The sequence below is a fragment of the Leptonychotes weddellii genome, chromosome 9 (assembly GCF_054177405.1).
Source record: "Leptonychotes weddellii isolate Sample4059 chromosome 9, ASM5417740v2, whole genome shotgun sequence".
Classification (NCBI taxonomy): Eukaryota; Metazoa; Chordata; class Mammalia; order Carnivora; family Phocidae; genus Leptonychotes; species Leptonychotes weddellii.
In genome coordinates, this window is record NC_138377.1 from 2689149 (window position 1) to 2708227 (window position 19079).

A 19079-nucleotide genomic window follows, 5' to 3' on the forward strand; every position below is an offset into this window, starting at 1 on the left:
ATTAATTACTATGGTAATTGTGCTTTTCAGCTCAATTCTGAACCCAAATTTTGTATAAACTACAAGAAGCAAGCGAGACCCACGTACATCACACTGGAAACTTGTTGCTGTTTTAAATTTTAAAGTCAAACGTCAATACGGAGCCTATTTAAATGCCAAATATTTCCTACTACTCCATGAACCCGCTAACATCTCAGACATTATGACCCACAATAGATTTCTGTATCTCAAAGCTTGAGCATATGTCTCTCTGAGGCTCCACGGCAGGAATGAAAACAACCCCTTTAAAGGAAGTTCTCTTCCGAGCATTTCTGCATTATTTCCTGACGGTTCATCTTCATGACGGAGATGTGCCCCCGATGAAACGTTTGCAGCGTCGAGCGACCCAGATGTAACAGAAACTCTGCAGACAGACAACTTGGCCCGGCGCTGCCGCCCGCCTCTCCTTCCCACCTCCACCCAATACCTTCCCCGGGCAGTGACTTCACATCCTTTGACATCAGCACGGCTCGGAAAGGGGGATGGGAGAGCGAGCAGAAAGCAGAAAAACCAGCTTTGAACTATGCGTGCAAGGCCTCTCTCAAGACTCCGATTCCGCGAGTCTTCGTAAAATGCCAGACCGGGGTGGCACAGCCCACCTCCGCGGGCTAAGTGGGCAGCGCGGCGCGATGTTCTGCCAGCAGGGACTTCCTGCTCCTCTTATCTGAAGCACAATAGCCATTTATTAACTAACCACAGAAGGTTCCGATTCGGCGACACACAATAACTCACCTCGAATATGGAGAAGGGCCACGGGCTGGAAAGGCCCGTTGGAGTTCGCCGCGTCCACCACCATCCTGCTGCCCGCTTTATTACATGTCCACATCTAGACTCCAGCGGGAAAGGCAATGTACTCCTTAAGGCAAGAAACCAGCCTCCATTTTAGTTTAAAAAAAAAGACAAACTGAAGCTCTCTGCAGCTGGAGGGAACTGGCTGCCCCGTGATGTCAGCAGGCATGGGGCTCGCTGATTGGCCCGAAGCTGCAACTTAAAATGACACTAAAAAAACTGCAAATGGAGAGAGCGCCCTGCTCGGCTGTCAGTGTGCACGGCCGGCCGGCTCCCGGCTCCCGGCTCCTGCAGGCTTCGCTCCCCGCTAACTTCCAGCCCGAGAGCCCCTCTCCGAGGGTGCGGGGGCCGGGGCCGGCCCCCCCACCCTCCGCCGGACTGGGAGCGGCCTCGAGTGCCAGCCACGGAAGGCAAGTGCGTGCGAGCCGCAGGAGCTCCACTGCCGGCGCCCCGGGGCTGGGCCCCCAAAGTCAGAGGCGCCTCATTCCCGCCTGGCCGCCGGCAGCTCCGGGTTCCAGGCGCTCCAACATCTGAACCGGAGTTAGCACGTGGGCAACCCGGGTTTCGCGGTGTTTAGGCAAATGGCTATTCAAACATTATGCAATCCCAAGCCGCTAGTGTGGACTCGGGCTCAGCCCCTCCTATTGCCGAGTTATGAGCTGGATCCTCAAACGCTGGTTTGTTTGTTTTTTTCCTCGGGATCTAGTGTTTTTATTGGGAAATTCAGTTAAAAAATTGCACGGGAAATGAAAGCCTCCTTAAACTGAATAGCTAGAAAGTGCTACAGATTAAAGGCAGTTAAAGCGATAAAATGAAATGCAGTGTTCGTTTTTTATCTTAGAGATGGCAACACGTTAGATACTTTGAAGTTTATAGAAATTTAAGTTTAAAATCTCTAAGCTACAAAAGGATATTTCCCTTGTTATGAGGCTAATTTTAAAAGCTCTTATTTAGATCTTTGTTTCTTATCTTTAAAAGGAGTTAATGTAAAAAGCTGTGCCAAGGAGACAGACCTTTCTGGAGTTTGAGGAGGGGATCAAAGAGATGATCCCCTAACAAAAAGAAGTATCACTGCTACCTCCAACTAAAAACAAACTGCAGGGAAAGTCACGGACAGGTACAACGGAAAACAGATGCCTCACTTCTTGACACACACACAACCAAGTTTGTTCAAACCACATCTCTTTTCATGCGTTCTCCTACAACTCCCCTGTGTGAACCGGAACGCCAAAGCCCTCTGCTCTCTAGACCTCTTCAATGGTAAGAAACAGCTGAGATGCAAGAGGGGATAGCAGTTGCACCTGTGGGCTGGCACGCCCTGTAATTCGAGGAATGAGTGAACCGCTACAATTGTCCAAGGGTGTTCAGCAAGGCCCCGTCACTAGCAAGAAGGCAGTTTTTACAATATGCATCAATATCGACCACAAAAATAAATTAAGTAAAGGCAAACCAAATCCCACCCGGGCCTCCCTCTTTCCCAGAGCTGAAGGATGCTGCTGGATTCCAGGGCTGGCCATGCAGTTATTTACAACAAGCGATGGGGACCCGTCCTTAGCCACCTGCGCATACTTGGCCTTGCTCCTGCCTGGCTCCTCCTCTGGCTGAACAAAAACTGCCCGTGCTTCCAGTCAGGTAATGTGAATTTAAATTCTGGCTGCTGACCCGCTGGGTTGTCAGATCGCAGGAAGGACGGCTCTCCTAGGATCACCACCACCTTCTCACCCAGGGAGTGATGTCAGATGAACTCAGACGTGTGTGCAATGAGGAACGAGGTGCGCAGGGGCCTTAGTAGGGGGTCTGGAGCAGATGCTTCCCACAGATCCGTACTTTAAAGAGACAGAGACCTGGCCTCAAATGATTTGATGTTTCATAGGATATGAGAAGGGGAAACGTGCCTGTCCCAAGACTGTGCTGATGAGCTAAAATCAAGAGATGAGGGGGAAAGACTTCTAGGATCTTTACATAAAATATACAGATTAGAAGTCAACGAATAAGTGAAGAGGTTTCTTGATGTATTTTTCCTAATGATCTCAGATCAAAGGATCTCAACTTTATTAGTGATTTCCCCCCATGCTCTTCTGAAGACTTGTACATATAAAGTAGTTCTTTAAAGAACCTAAGGACTGTGATCTGGAAGTCACTGATGAAACACACCCTAAACATAAATAAGCAAAGAAACAAATGAGTAATATGGAGAGAGGAAAAAAACACTTGAACAAATACACAGAAGGCGGGCTCCTGGACTGGAAGGGTAAATACTATAAATATACTGTTCATTTCCCCCCCAAATTGATTTACAGGTGTAAAGCAATTCCAGTCAAAATTTGGTTGGGTCTCTTTATTTTCCTGACACATTTTTTTTTTTCCCTTGACAAAACAGTTCTAAAGTTCCTCTGGAAAAATAAAAAGCAAGAGAATGAGATTACTTGTGAGGAAGGCTAGTCCTACCCACCGGAAAGCTTGTGAATTCATGCCGGTGTAATGAGAGCCTAAGAGGCAGGTCGGGTCCATGGGATGAAGCTACAGCCCCCAGAGCGGGAAGCACATGCATCCAAGTGTATTATTACGACAAAGAATGACTCTCGCATCAGTGGAAAGGGGAAGATTAGTTAGATAACTGGTTGGTGATGTGGGGATAAGCCAATTTAAGTCTTCACACCAAAACAAAACCTGAGATGAGTTAAGTAAAAAACCAAACCAAAATCACCCCCTTACCCCCACGTCCCTACAGCTTTCAGAAGGGAAGTCGAGTACCAAGAGAATAGGGCATTTAAAAACAACGGACAAACCCTTATTGGATATTGCTCACATTAAAAAATTTACAAATTTCTGGATGTTCCCTCCAAAAAACCAGAGGAAACATAGAGGCTGTAAATACAAGGAGTTAAATATACACCAGAGTTGATTATAAAAAACGGGGCCTAGATGTTGAAATGATTCAGTTCACAAAAGACCTGTAAGTGATCAACACTTGCATAAAAAAGTATTTCTCTGCCCATCAAACCAGCAATCATTTCAACAAATGACAGTTACTCGGCACTGGTAAAGGCATGCCGTGACCCTGCCAACAAATCTGTAAGTTGTTTGGATCCTTCCGGAATTAAAATCATCTGGCAATATGGATCAGGATTCTCTAAGTAATTTTACGCCTGGGAATCTATTCTAGAAATGTTTCTATTCTGGAAACATAGTAGTAGAGTGAGCATCACATTTTAATATGTTAAAAATTGTGCTAAAATACACATTACATAAAATTCACTGTCTTAACCACTTTGAAGTGCACAGCTCAGTGGTATTAAGTACATTTACATTATTGTGCAGCTGCTGCCACCATCCAGCCACAGAACTCTCTTCACCCTGCAAAACTGACACTCTGTCCCCATTAAACAAGAACTCCCTCTCCCCCCGCCCCCCCATCCTCCAACACCCCCGACCCCCGTTCTGCTTCTGTCTCTGTGGACCTGACCACCCCAGGGACCCCATCCAAGTGGAATCAGGCAGGCTTTGTCCTGGGACTGGCTTACTTCCCTCGGTGTAACGTCCTCGAGGTCCGCCCCGTCAGAGCAGGTGGCAAGAGCTCCTTCCTTTGTAAGACTGAAGGATATTCCATGGTGCGAACAGACCCCGTGCCGTCCCATTCATCCACAGATGGCCGTTCGGGCTGCCTCTGCCTCCGGGCTACTGTGAATAAAGCCGCGATAACATGGGTGTGCCGTGTCTATTTTAAGTCCCTCCTTCCAACTCCTCGGGATGTACCCCCAGAAGCGGAATCGCTGGGACATACGGCATTCCTATGTTTAACTCTCAGAGGAGCTGCCGTGCTTTTTCCTACAGCAGAAGCAGCATTTCACATTCCCACCAACAGTGCACAGGGCTCCAATTTCTCCACATCCTCGCCAACACTGGTTGTTGTTTTTGTTTTTTTAAAGATTTTATTTATTTGACAGAGAGAGACAGCGAGAGAGGGAACACAAGCAGGCGGAGTGGGAGAGGAAGAAGCAGGCTTCCCGCAGAGCAGGGAACCCGATGCGGGGCTCGATCCCAGGACCCCGGGATCATGACCTGAGCCGAAGGCAGACTCTTTTTTTTTTTTTTTTTTTTAAAGATTTTATTTATTTATTTGACAGAGACAGCGAGGGAGGGAACACAAGCAGGCGGAGTGGGAGAGGGAGAAGCAGACTTCCCACTGAGCAGGGACCCCGATGCGGGGCTCCATCTCACGACCCTGAGATCATGACCTGAGCCGAAACCAAGAGCCCCATGCTCAACCAACTGAGCCACCCAGGCGCCCTGAGTTACTCTCTGGGTGTGGTGTGACGTAGGGGTCCAACTTCACTCTTCTGCGTGTGGACATCCAATTCTTCTAGGGCCATTTGTTCAACAGGCTGTCCTTCCCCCATCGAGTGGGTGGCACCCTTGCTGAAAACCATGTGATGGGTTTATTTCCGGGCTCTCCAGTCGACTCTGTACTGGTGTATATGTCCATCTTTATGCCGGCACCACACAGGTTTGATTACTGTGGCTTTGCAGGAAGTTTTAAAATCAGGAAACTTAAGACCTCCGAGTGTGGTGTCCTTTTCCAAGACTGCTTTGGCCATCTGGGGTCCCTGAAGATTCCATGTGAATCTTAGGAAGGATTTTTCCGTTTCTGGAAAAAAACTGTCAGGATTTTGATAAGGGCTGCCCTGAATGTGTGGATCTCTTTGGGCAGCACTGACATTCTGGAGGTCCTGTCTTCCTGTCCATGAACACAGATGTCGGTCCCGTGAATGCCGCTGTCTTCAGTGTCTTGAAGCAGTGTTTCGGATTTCAGTGTGTAAGTCTTTTACCTCCTTGGTTAATTCCTAGTAAGTTCTTTTCTAGCGCATCACATTTTTATTTATGATGCTAAAATACTAGAAACCACCTAAACGTCAAAGGGATTATCCCACACAATGAAATATTACACACCCATCGAAAATCTTTACAAGTATATAAAATGAAAATAACTGGAAAGGGCAGTGTCTAAGTTTTCAGAAATAGTATGATCATAAAAAGAAATACTCCCCAAATATCAACTGTTGAGCGTTATGGCAACGGGTGGTTTTTCTTCCTGAAACGTCTGTATGTTTTTCAGTACTGCTAAAATAAGCATATAATACTTTGATAAAAATGACACGTAACAGTTTTTAAAAAGACACAGATGAAGTTAACGGGCAGGAACCCTCAACGAAGGCAGCCTCTTGGTGCAGGTGATGAGCCGAGAATCGGCTGTGATGGGAAGTATGACCCCCAAGGTTTGTTCGTTGTGATGCGTCCATGAGCTCATGTAGGTAAAAACACAGCAACAAAAACTGGCCTAAATGAGGCAAGACAAACTGGACCAAGAAACTAGAGGATGTGGACTCCCTGCCTCAAAGAATCAGCCATGGACTAGTTAGTTTTTACCACCGTATCTGCCACCTTTGCTGTGAATCTGACCCTCACTTAAGCTACGAGGGTTCCACTGGTCCCCGGAGCATCGTCTTCAGGGACGGAACAAGCCCTCAGTGGTGCTCCCGGAAGAGGCTCCTACCGCAGCCACACCCTGTCGCTGGGCTGCCCGTTCCTGCCGCCTTGAATTACCCTGGGGCTGGTTCTTCTCACCTGGAGGAGGGGTGTATGTGATCTTCCACCTCCTCGGTTGTGAGGAGGAGCAACGTCATGGATGGAGGCTACTACCCTGCTGGGCTGAAGTGCAGGCTTGGGAGGGAGTGGCTCGAGCCGTTCCAGGTGTCATGCTGAGAACTGTGGACGCCACCGCACTCCAAGAACATGGCCTCTAGCAACAGTGCTTCAGAAAGACCCCCAGGCTGCAGTGGGAGCCCTGCTTAGATGGCCCACCCCCACTCCGGAAGCCTCCCTACTCCCTCTTTGGGCCACAGGCTCTCTCCCCAGGCCAGCGCCCCAGACGGTGCCTAGCACATAGCAGGTGTACCATCCAGTATACCGAATGAGGGACGGATCAAGCAGTAACACCTATCCTGGTTCTCCAAAACCCCCTTAATACTCTTTAAACCTCTTCTTCCCTGTGGCGCATAACTAAGAGGGACAGGCCACCTAGTTGCCTGGACAGTAACACGCCCCATCCCCTGGCACACAACCCGTCTGGCGTCCCGCGGCGCCCCCCATTACCACCTGGGACGGGCGACCTGCCTTCCAGGACGGCCTCTTAATTGGGCTCCTGCTCCCCCGGGACAACCCCGCCCCTTTCCCTCCCTTCCTGCCACTGCGGCCGCACCAGTCCAGCTCACAAAGGGCCTGAGCTGATGCCGAGGGAGGAAGGGCACCCTTCTGGGCTCAGGGGGTCTGCCTTCCAGAACAGAAGGCGGGCGAACAGGCGCCTCCCCCCCATTCTCAGTGCGCTCTCCCATCAAAGATGCAAATGCAAGCATGTCCGCGCTGCACCAAAGCGAAGGCTTAAAAAGCAATTACTCTTTATTCTCTGGTCCCTCTGTCACTTTGTTTTGGTCTTTATTTAAAAGCAAACTGCCTGTAAATACATCCCACTGATTTTATTTCTGATTTAGCATTTCTGAATAAAACTTTCCAGTTTTCGTTTCTAAATTTAGCTCAAGGTTTTATTTTCCTTCTCCCAGGCAATTTTGTCTGCAAATTAAATATGCTCATATTTTAGTGAAGAAGTTTTATAGTTCCCTTCATGAAAAGAAAGTTGTTTTTTGAACCTAGACAACCATGGTGTTGTCACAGCAAAGCACGGCCGTTGTGCTGGCCGGCACTATTTTTTTTTTTTGAACTGGAAACCATAGGAGCATGGATGATCTACGTTTTGTTGGGTAAAAGAGCTAACCTAAAATGTTTGGCTTCCCTTAAGAGCTTAAAATAGACCTTTTCCTGAGGCAGATCAAAGATACCTAGCATTCAGCTGTGTTCAAAGGTTGCCAGGGAACGTCTGCTTGCCAAAAGCAAGGACAAAGGGACGGGCGCTTGTTGCCCGTCGATCTGAGCGGGTCCGGCGAGTAGAAAGCGTGGTTGGGCTGGTCCCCAGGGAAGGCCAGCGGGGGTAAGTGGAGTAGACCAGGAAAACTTAGCCCAAGGGCTTGCTGTCGTTCTCCCCACAGCTGGGCTGGAAAGCAGAGCAAGTGCTCACAGCACCCCCTGGTTGCGGGGAGGCAGGGCGCCCACACAAGGTGTATCTCGTACCCGTGACATATCCAGGTGCTCTCACGTCAGCTACTGAGAACAAACCTCCTGCTAACACAGAAGAACCTGAGGTGGACGGAGCGGTGAGCCTGGACTGGCTCCTCACGAGAGGGGACGCCAGGGCAGTTCTCTGGAAACTGAAGGAGTGTGGAAGGAGCAGGCAGAGGGCCCGAAGTGTGTCTCCTGCATCCTTGGCAGATGCTGGACTGGGCACCAAAACAGACAAGCAAACAGCTCTGCCCTCGGTGACGCTTCCCGCAAGAGTAACGCGTGTGCATTGTGCACCCCGAGTGTCCATCGACGGACGAATGGACACACACACTATGGTCTAGCCACACACTGGAATATCATTCAGCCTTAAAAAGGAAGAAATCCTGTCACCGGCTACAACACAGATGATCCTTGAGGACACGATGCTAAGAGAGAGAAGCCAGAGCCAGCAGGACACATTCCGGATGATTCCGCTTCCTGGAGGAGGTGAAATCCCAGAGACAGAAAGGTGAATGGCAGTTGCAGGGCAGGGGGAGGGCGAGGGGAGGCACTGTGCACCAGGGGCAGGGTTTAGTTGGGGACGATGAACAGACAGTGGTGATGGGCGCACAGTGCTGTGAACGTACTTAATGGACACTGATACGGAGTGCGAATGGTAAATACTTTGCAATGTATATTCTACCACAATTAGAAAAAAAGATGAGGCAGAGCGCAGAGGAAAGCTGGGCATCTAGGGCCGCGAGGGGCTGGACAGAGGATGGGACCGCTGGGTGTGCGCGGGCACGGGCGGGACGTGAGGTGCGGTGAGAAATCAAGGGGAGGTGTTGGGAGGGCCTGAGCCAAACATTAAATGTGAGGCTACAGCTAGCTGGTAGCCGACTCCCAGGTTCTGCCCCGAGGCGGCTGGCAGAGGCCTGAGACCGACTGTCCCTTGTAGTAAAAGCCACGTCTGTGGCCCCAGGAGAGCAGACAGGACAGTGTCCCAGAAGGGCCGGGCTGACACGGCACTGGCTCTCGGTCATGCACCCCGGGGGCCCTGGTGGCACCTCTGTTGCCCAGCTGCTGACAGAACGGAGCCAAGAGGAGCCTGAGTTGGAAAAGCGTGGTGGATCGGGGTCTGCTAGCTCCTGGAGCGCAGGGGCCACCTCTGGTCATTGTCCCTGTCCTGGCCACCTCCCCATGCTCCGGACAACCCAGACGGTCAGTAAGTACTCGCTGTGAACTGGCACTGGCCTCACCAAGCCTGGGGCCATTTCCTCCGTTACCCTGGGCAGCCAGGAGCAGATGCAGAAATCCAAGCCCGAGGCAGAAGACAGGACTGAGGAGGGCAGTTTCTTGGCCCGCCAGGAATTAGGGCAGGCGTTCTGGCAACTTCTCATGCTGCACTCTTCTAATCCTGCAACTAACGGCCAAGAGGCAGAGCTCCTCTAAATACATGCACAGTTCATTTTTAGGCAGTAAAAATGACCCACTTGTATGGCCAAACTTTCAATGGTATCAGAAAATGAATTGCTTTGAAAAAGGCTGAAGTATTTTATTTTCACAAAACCAGGGCCACATAAATTCTCCCAACAATAATGTAACAACTTCTTTCACAAAAGCCCAAGTGCTTAGCAACTCCAACTTTCTGTCCCAAGGTCTCCAGCTAATTGCTGTTAAGTCCTAGTTGCTCCTTTATGACCTGACTTCTCCCAGGCTCTTCTTTCCCACAGGAACAACCCCAAGAGACAAACTGCATGCCGCACGTCACCCAAAACATCTCCCTTCACTTAGCATTGAACACTTCTACCTTCCAGACCAAAAATGGTAAATGAAGGGACTAATTCAGGGAAATCTTTGAGTGAAAAGGGCCCGAAGACTACATTCAGCCTCACTGTTAAATGAATAAAAATAGGAAATGCTACTTTCCACTTAACAGATGACTCAGATTTTAAATGGCCCCAGTATGGAAAAGGTGCAATGGGCCAGGCTTCTCATCCGCTCCGGGCAGAGCGTGTCTACTGTTTGTAATAATCAGTATTATTGTTGTGAATTATTTTAATAGGATGTAGCAATAATTATGTCAATGATGTTCGAAACCAAGATTTTCAGTGTAAAAGAGATAAAACTGAAGATTCAAGAAACACGTGAAAACACCATGTTAAGGTTGAACTGAAAACGTCAATATGAATGCATAACTAATACGTATATATACTCATGTTCCACCTTCCTCCATTGACAGCACCTAAAAGCAACATCAGTCCAATAGCAACAAGTACCCCTAGTGACCAGATTTTGGTCTCTAAAATCAACCCCCACTAAAAGGAATCAGGATGAGGGTGCCTGGGTGGCTCAGTTGGTTAAGCGACTGCCTTCGGCTCAGGTCATGATCCTGGAGTCCCGGGATCGAGTCCCGCATCGGGCTCCCTGCTCGGCGGGGAGTCTGCTTCTCCCTCTGACCCTCCTCCCTCTCATGCTCTCTGTCTCTCATTCTCTCTCTCTCTCAAATAAATAAATAAATCTTTAAAAAAAAAAAAAAGAAATCAGGGTGTTTTGAAAGTGGCCAGTCCAAGTCTGGGGCAAAGAAGGTACAAAATGAGGCTGGGGGAGCATCTTGCTGTGTCAGAAATCAAGGAATCAAAAACAAATGTGTCCATGTCAAAAAATACACACGAGTTGGCCCAAAGAATATCCAGTGGTTAAAATTATGTATCTGTACATCAGAAAGAATAAAGATTTTAGTAGGCTGAAGCACACTGAAATCAAATCAGAATACCTAAGTCCATAATGATATTCAAAAAAAAAGAAAACCAGAAAAAAAAAATCTTTAGTTTTCACCATTTGAGGGAAAGTGTAACTAAAAGGCAGAGCATTAAGCCTATCCTGACTTTCAGTAGGAGCTACAGGTCAAGACAACCAAACATCTCCAGTTGGTAAGAAACAGCTCTGCTGTCGGAAGAACGCCAGATTAAATGTTAACTCTCTAGTGAGGCTGCTGACTCAAGCAAGGGTTGTCGCGTGGTGTGCACGAGACAGCACAGCGCTGGGGGAACAGACCAGCAGGATGCCACAACGTACCTTGCAGATCGCCACCGGTACTTTTGGACAGCACGCCTGCAGAGGAAGTGTCGCGGTCCGATGGAGAGGTCAACCCATCATCACCCTAACACACTGCAGAGTCTGGCATTGCTTATGACAGTACCCAGACCGAATGAATGTCCCGCACTAACTAATATCTCCTGGGTCATACAGCATCACGTCTGATGTATCCCATCCAAAAAATAGTTTCTATTTACCGGAACTACAGGGAATAAGCGGGATATTTTATAGGACAACCGGCCTAATTTAACAAGTCGTAATAAACTTGTGCTGTGATTTACAACACCCCCAGACTGCTAGTGACCCAGGTATCTGGCAGAAGCAGCAAAAATCAATCCCCATAGGAGAAGATACGTCTGTTTTAGGTTTTAACTTCTTTTAGTATATGTGCTGCTGAAGCGAGCACAGTTTTAACTTCTTTTAAATAGTTGAGTACAATGACCAGCATACACTAGAAAATAGTCAGGTACTCAAGGAAAGAAGACTTCACGAACAGACTCTGACAAGGATGATAACATCGTCTGACACAGACTGCAAAGCAGCTGTGTTTACTGCACCCACAGAGACGGCAGGTGTGATCTGTCAGAGGACAGGAAAATATGAAAAAGTCATCTTGCAGATTAAAAATGTAACTTCTGTAAATGAAAAAGGATCCCTGAGATTAAAAGCTCAACAAAGGGAGTTCAGCACATATGAGACAGACCTGAAGATTCTCAGCAAGATAACAGAAGTCAAGCATGGTGTTTAGAGATTCTGATAGCAATTCAGCAAGGTAATTTTATGTCTATTAGCTATAATAACACAAAAAGGCTGCATTTCATATTTCATTTGTACAGTTATTTATTTTCACTATGTTTTATGAAGGTATTCCTTCCATGAATGGTTGAAAATTAAGGAAATAAAACTGGTCCTCTATTAGACATAATGTGAGACCCTTTCATCGAGAAAATTGCATGGGAAGTCACAAAAAGTTTGAAAAATACAGGTGAGGCTTAAGACAGTAAATGAAAAAGTCCAATACATGTTTGTTCAAAGCCAAAGAAAAAAGAGAGACGAATGTAGAAGACATAATGGCTGGGAACCTTCCAGTCCTGAGGAAGTATAATAATCTAAGGATGCACAACGAATCCCAAAAAAGCCCAATAATAAAGAAACCCATGTTTGGACACCCAGCAGTGGAACGGCTGAAAATCAATGTTACAGACAAAAATCAGAAAAGTGGCCAGAATCACAATCCCTTCAGAGATTGACTTTGGTTTCTCAATCCTAATGGAAGTCAAAGACGATGAAATGCTTATCTCCACCGTTCAGAAGGAAGATAATTCCACCTGCAATTCAATCCTCAGGGAACATCTTTCAAGAATGAGGGCGGAATAAAGATATTTTCTAGATAAATAAACAAAGAATTTGCCACCACCAGACTCTCATTAAAGAAAATTCTACATGACGTATTCAAACAGAAGGAAAGTGATCCCAAGAGGAAAGTCGGGAGATGCAGGCAGGGATGAAGAATAAAGTGATAAATAAGTGGATAAACCCAAATCACCGACAGAATACAACAATAATACTGGTGTGGAGGAGTTTTAAGGGCTGGAAGAAAAATTGAATGTGAAGTACAGAGTTTCCATGTTATCGGCCACCTGTTTCCCATTATTAACATTTTGCATTCATGTGGGTGCATTTGTTACAACCGATAGCCAATCCTGACACATCATTATTAACTAAATACCATAGTTTCCAAGAGGATTTGTTCTTCCTGTTGTATACGCTACAGGTTTTGACAAATGCAAAATTCCATGTATTCACTATCCTGGTATTGTAGAGAATAGGCTCACTGTCTTGAAAATCTCCTGTGCTCCCTCTATTCATCCCTCCCCAAGATGAGTTAGCATGTGTATTATCTACGAGGCTGAAGCCAAACCAAAGATAAGCCAGATTTACGCTCTGTGAGCTGCAGGGACAGCCTGGGTTCCGAGGAAGTGAGGGGCAGGAAGTGTACCTGTGAATCCCTAAATTGCTCCTTCTCTCCAACCCTCCCCTTCCTCTGTCCTTCCCTTCATCCCTCCCCCTGCCTGGAAGGTCTGCACTGAGCCCTTGCTATCTGCCCTGCAGCGTGGAAGGCACTGGAACACACCTGTAAAGATGATGCACCTCCTGCTCCGGGTTCATACATCTTGCAGAAGACCCACTGTTACAGACTGGAGATACGAAGGACGTCTGATGTTTCATTTATTACGCCAGTCTTACATTTTGGTAATATACAGGTTTTCAGAGGCTCATGTTTGACTTTGGGGTCCTTACCCTACGTTCCTTGATTTTATGTACCTCAACCTCAACATCTCCTAGGGGAGTACTTTTAGGGATTGAACACCCTCAGATGGAAAGAGGCGACCATCCATTTTGGGGGAAATTCAAAGTGAAGGGCACCCTTCCCTGACTAATCTCAAATAGGAAACCCCTGGGCAGTGTAAGCACCAAATGAGTCATAAGGAGAAAGTCCACAAAGGACTATGGTTATAGTTCTCACTTATCCAATACCAGGAAAGCGAAGAGGCTCTACTGTAGTTTGAAAACCTGGCTCCTTTCTGAATTGCTAGAGCTCAGGTGACAAAGGCAAGAGGAGAATTACTTGAAGGAAACAACCAGCTAGCCTGGATAGGATGCACACGAAGAGACTGAAAGTCTCTCTTCTGGCTTTTCTAGTGTGTTATACCTACAACACATTTGCGATTACGTTTTTATCTCAAACAGCTCTGGAATTCGAAATATCAGTTGAGCAAATCAGTTAGTGGCATTTAACAACAACAACAAAACAAAACAAAACAAAAAAAAAAACCCCCCAAAAAAACAAACCCAGAACGAAACAAACCTCAATAAAGAGACCCGAACAGAAACATAAACACAGCAGAGGCAGAACAAGCAGGCAAACTAGCCAAACGTGACTCCTTCTCCCTAAACGGGCACACTCTTTTAAAAGACAAGTAATAGAAATTACCTTTTAAAGACGGTAGTTTTTGAAGTTCTCTGTTATTGCTGGCGTTAAACCTGGAAGAATTTTGCCGCTTCTCTTTCTTCACTATGGGCTGAGGGATTGGCACTTTTATTTTGCTAGACACTGTTGACGGGGTGGCAGCTAGGCTGTTTTTCCTGCTGGAAATCTGTTTCCAAAATAAAAACAGAAAGAAACACATGCGTACCTCAAACGGTTGTATTTTGCAGCACAGTTAGCATCTGGAAACTATATACGAGTCTTGCGCAGGGACAGTCCCCTCCACTCCGCTGTAAACACCATCCCTTAAAGTGGCTGGAGTCTGAGCGACATCCCACCTCCAGTAATGCTGGATTTCCAGGGATTCACAGATATACCTCATTTCTCACATCTTCCTTCCAACTTTTTACTTCTAAACATTTCTCACATAGGCTGATGTACATACAGGCTGATGACAATGACCCTTCAAAGACATTCATGTCCGAATCCCTGGAACCTGTGAATATGCTTCCTTACTTGGCCAAAGGGACTTTGGAATGGTGACAACTGTCAGGGTGGGCCCCGTGTAATCACACAGGTCTCGACAAGAAAAGACGAGGCAACACAGAAGAAGATGACAAAGCGGAGGTGAGGTCCTCAGAGAGACTGCAAGAAGCCAGGCTGCTGGCTCGGAAGACAGAGGAAGGGACCACGAGCCAAGAAGCACAGGAGGCCTCTAGAAGCTGGAAGAGGCCCGGAAACGAATTCTCCTCCAGGGCTTCCAGAAAGAACTAGCCATGCGGACATCCTGATTTCGGCCCCATTTCAGACTTCTGACCTCGGGGACTGTAAGATAGTAAGTTTGTGGTCATTTGCACAAAAGCTGCAGGGATCTCACGAGCAGACAGCTCATGGCTTCTTTGCCTACACACCACTCAGCCCTCGGTGATCAGCAGGAGTGACAGAAAAGTGCTCGCCCCTCGAGCCTCAGGAAATGCTCTTCTTTCTAGGCCACCCACATGCCGCGTCCATCTCCAGGCTCCAGGTTTAGTGCTCAACTCCGCACTGCACTGCATCACCTGGGTTGTCCGAGGACACGTGGCTGACTCTTGAGGGGAGAAGGAGCTGTGCAAACACACAAGCAGAGGTGGGTGGGCATCGAGGGCACACGCAGCAGACACTTGGGCAGGCCCATAGGGGCGAGGGTGCCCAGGGAGCTCAGGTGGGCATGACCTCCAGCGAGTGTCAACTAAGCATCCGCGAGATTCTTTGTGCAAACGTTCACTCCTCCCACACCTCCAGTCCGCCCAAAGGAATGGAGTTCGTATGTGCACATGTGTGCTTTTGAAAAGCCTACCGAGCTCATCCTAGAAACACAAGCCCACCAAGCCTCTTCCAATCACACTGAGCTAGGAGAGAAGACACGCCAACATAAGCCCCCAACCATTTGCTCTCCTCCTCGAGTGGAATTTTTACTAAGAAATCAGAGCAGCTTTATTTTGAAATAAGGTGCTTAGGAATACTTGGGAAGAGTTTTCCAAGATGCAGGATGCCTGCATGCAGACGGGACCCTGAACCGGGAGCGAGGGCCTGGGCTCCCCTCTCTCCCCCAGTCAGCAGCTTCTTCCTCGAAAGGGCTTTTATGGATGTTGTCCTTCACACCTGTCATTCTTTCCACCTGATCGTGAAAGCTGGGTTTTCTTCCTTAAAAATGTTGCCCATACCTCTCCTGTTCCCCAGAATTCCCCAGAACCCTAGTTTTCACTCCCCAGGCACAAACGTCACCTCCTAGGCCAAGTACTTGTTTTAAAATGTTAATTTATATACACGTATCTAGTAAAGTTGACACGTCCTTTCCACCTTTCCACCAGCCCCACACACACTGACCCTGAGGACAACAGGGCACTGGCCAGCTCCTGCAACAAAGCTTGGAACACCAGCCCTGGGTGATGTGGCTAACTCACAAAACAGAATTAACTCCATGCATATCCACAGCCCATGCAGCACACACGCTGAGATGAGGCTTCGAATGTCTGACAGAGCAAAAAGTTATCCCTAAGACCTGCTGATTTCGAGCCACCGGCCCTTCTGCGTGGGCCCTGCTGGCCTCCCTCCTCTGGAGCACTGTCCTTGGGGCAGGCAGAGTGAGCTTCTAGAAAGAAGACCTGGGCTCCCTGCTCGGCAGGGGGTCTGCTTCTCCCTCTGCCCTCTTCCCTCTCGTGCTCTCTGTCTCTCATTCTCTCTCTCTCAAATAAATAAATAAAATCTTTAAAAAAAAAAAAGAAAGAAGATCTGGTCCCATCATCCAGGCTAAGTCACTGTAGTCACTTCCCAGGGCTCTGAGCCCATTGGCTTAACAGTGGTCTACAGAGCGCCATGCTCGGGTCACCAGCTCCTGATGTGGCCGGCCCCGTGCCTTGGCCCACTGCCCCGTTGCCAACCCCGAGTGCGGCTTCCTGAGGCCTCCGTACAGCACGCTCAGCTCCGTGGGCTGGTGCCCGCCCAGCCGGGCTCTGCTACGAGCTGGCCATCTTGTCTTTCCCCCGATGGGATGTCAGCTCCAGGAGGGCTTGGATGCCACTCTGGCCTGTTTTGCGAGAGCGGGGAACTGCCCCGCACCGGCCAGGTCAGGGAGGCCCCTCTGAGGGCATATGTGGGTGTGCTGGGGGGACAGCATTCAGGCAGGGCCACCGAGAGTGGCGGCTCAGTGCGACCAACCCTCGCCGCAGACAGGCGGGCAGGCACCGGGGAGCCTGGGGGCCGCAGGTGCCTGCAGAGCCCACCAGCCCAGGTCAGAGTCTGACCTTCACCTGACAGCCCCCTGGAAGCCATGCAGGGGGCTCTGAGCAGGGTGAGGGTGCGAATCCATCTTCCTGTTCGAAAGGCGCCTCGGGCCGCAGTGTGGACTGCGGACGGGAGGGGAGGCGGCAGACTCGGCTAGTGGTCCAGACCGCACACAGTGGTGGCTGCACCGGACCCAGTGGCCAGCAGGTGCACGGGTGACATGGAGTGCCGGCCTGGGCACGGGGAACCTGCAGATGGGTAGCTGGCGGCACCAGTCACAGTGACGGGAAGGCAAAAGCGGCCGAGAAGCCAGGTCGTGAGCACCCTGGGTCCGAGCAAAAGACAGTGACGCCCCTCCTCGCTCCCTTCTGCGGACAAGGGCTGGAGTGCTGTCCTCGGTGTCCCGGCCACCGCCTGGCCGCCCTCAGCTGCCTTCTCCGCCCGCCCAGAGGCTGGCAGCGCGGCTGTGTGGCTGGCCCTCAGACACCTTGTGCAAGCCGGACGTGAACTTGGAAGTTACCCGTCTACACAGTCACTGAAGTCACCGAATGAGTGAGACCGCCCAGTGGAGGAGCGCAGAGTGCAAGGGGCGGAGGAGGCGGGGGGCTGAGAGAAGGACGAGGCTGAGGGAAGAAAGCCTTGCAAGAAGGAAGAGGTCAACCCCATCAAGTGGCACTCAAAGCTGAAGTCTGTGGACTTGGTCTTGGCATCTTGGGGCTGGTGGGGGCTTCTGAGGGCAGGGGGGCAGCGGGGAGAGGCCGCTGGGCTGAGGCCAAGGAGGGGAGGCTTTGGGAAGGTGGCCGGGAGGAAGAGCGTCAGGGCAAGCAGCAGCCGTCACGGCAGGGACCTCGGACTGTCTGGAAGGCGAGGGGCTTGACCGCGCTGCGAGCTGATGGGGGAGGCCACCGAGGGGAGGCCCGGCTGAGGGACAACTGAGCGAGGAGCGGGATCTGGGTCCCCACGTGCAGTGACAATAGAACAGAGGATGGACAGGACAGGACGGCTGTCAGTCTGATGGCCTCCCCCGTGTGTGCAGATGAGGTCACCTGCAAGAAGCACTCTGAAGGGAGGCGAGGCCCGAGGAGGTGAGGATGGCCTGAAGAGCAGAGCAAGGCAGGGGCCTGAAGAAACAGAGACGCTCTGAACACATCTTTCTCCTCAGGGCCAAGGACGAGCAACCAACTGGACCTGTAGCGGTCAGCGCCCAGAGGGGACACTGCCCACACAGAACTCCCTCTGCGTCCCCTGACAGTCCCTGGGACCCCCCAACCCACTCGCGCCAGCCACTGGCCTGAGCCCGAAGCAGGGCAGGCGCCTGGAGCAGCTCTTACACCGGGACGCCGCAAGGCCCTTCCCTGGAGTGCAGGGCGACCTCCTGGGATCGTGCAGGGAGCCGTGGAGCCAGACTCGGGACCTTCCTCGGTCCCCGGACTTCAGACACCACCTCCCTTGTGTCCCACATCCAAACAGTTCTACGACATCTTCTAAAATTCTCCCCTTCTGCAATTGTATGATGAACTACCACCACTATGTGCCAGAGACCACGAGACACAGAGCTTGAGGAGCCGTACCTGCACGCCTTGTAAGAGCTTTTAAAAGAACATTCACCTGGAAAGTACGGTACTAGCGTAAAGACAGCCACAGGGATCAATGGAACAGAATTACGGGCCACGACCACTCAACGGGAGAAGACTCTCTTCAACAGGTGGTTCCAGGACAACCCTGCGGTTGGTGACAGTCAGCCTCGAGTGTTTACGAGGGCGAGAAAGGTGGTCTGCAAAGAAACCAAGCTGTCTAGGAAACACCAAGGCCGCCATGCTGGAGCTGGCCCCTCAGAGCAAAGCTGTCCGCACTCTGGCCTTTCAGGGCTGGAAGCCACCAGAGCTAGCTCTCAGCTCAGGCCCAGAAAGCGAGCAGCTAGCCGACGAGCCCACCCGCGTCCAGCGCCCATGGCCCGCTCTGCTGGGGCCTCAGCTCCGGGTATGCGGAACCTGGGGTCCCCTGGTTTCATTTCTTGCCCCTCTACTCCCTACACAGCAGCGGCCGAGATCTTTTTAAATACTTGTCAGATCATCCCCCCTCCCTGCTCAAACCACCTCAGTGGCTTCCCATCACCCTAAGAGTAAAAACCCCAAATCCTGCCAAGGGCTGCTGACAAGACCCTACTGGACCTTTCTTGCCTGTGCCCGTCTCTGACTTTATCCCGTCTGCTCCGGCCACCCTTATTTTTTATCAGCCAGACTGGCTT

General features: G+C 49.8%; 1 protein-coding gene across 9 annotated transcripts in view; it reads right to left on the reverse strand.

Annotated features, from left to right (window-relative positions):
- Positions 1-19079, reverse strand: part of PPP2R5C (protein phosphatase 2 regulatory subunit B'gamma) — a 117351-nt gene that overhangs the window by 89046 nt on the left and 9226 nt on the right. For 6 of the 9 annotated variants that reach the window (XM_081829905.1, XM_081829903.1, XM_081829900.1 and 3 more), the window contains exon 3: positions 14075-14237. The exons of 1 other annotated variant lie outside the window; for it this stretch is intronic. In XM_081829905.1, the coding sequence (XP_081686031.1) occupies positions 14075-14237 (163 nt within the window). Of the gene's footprint in view, positions 1-771; positions 990-14074; positions 14238-19079 lie in introns of those variants that run through there. 2 more of the 9 variants (XM_006740086.3, XM_006740087.3) reach the window with 2 other exon arrangements.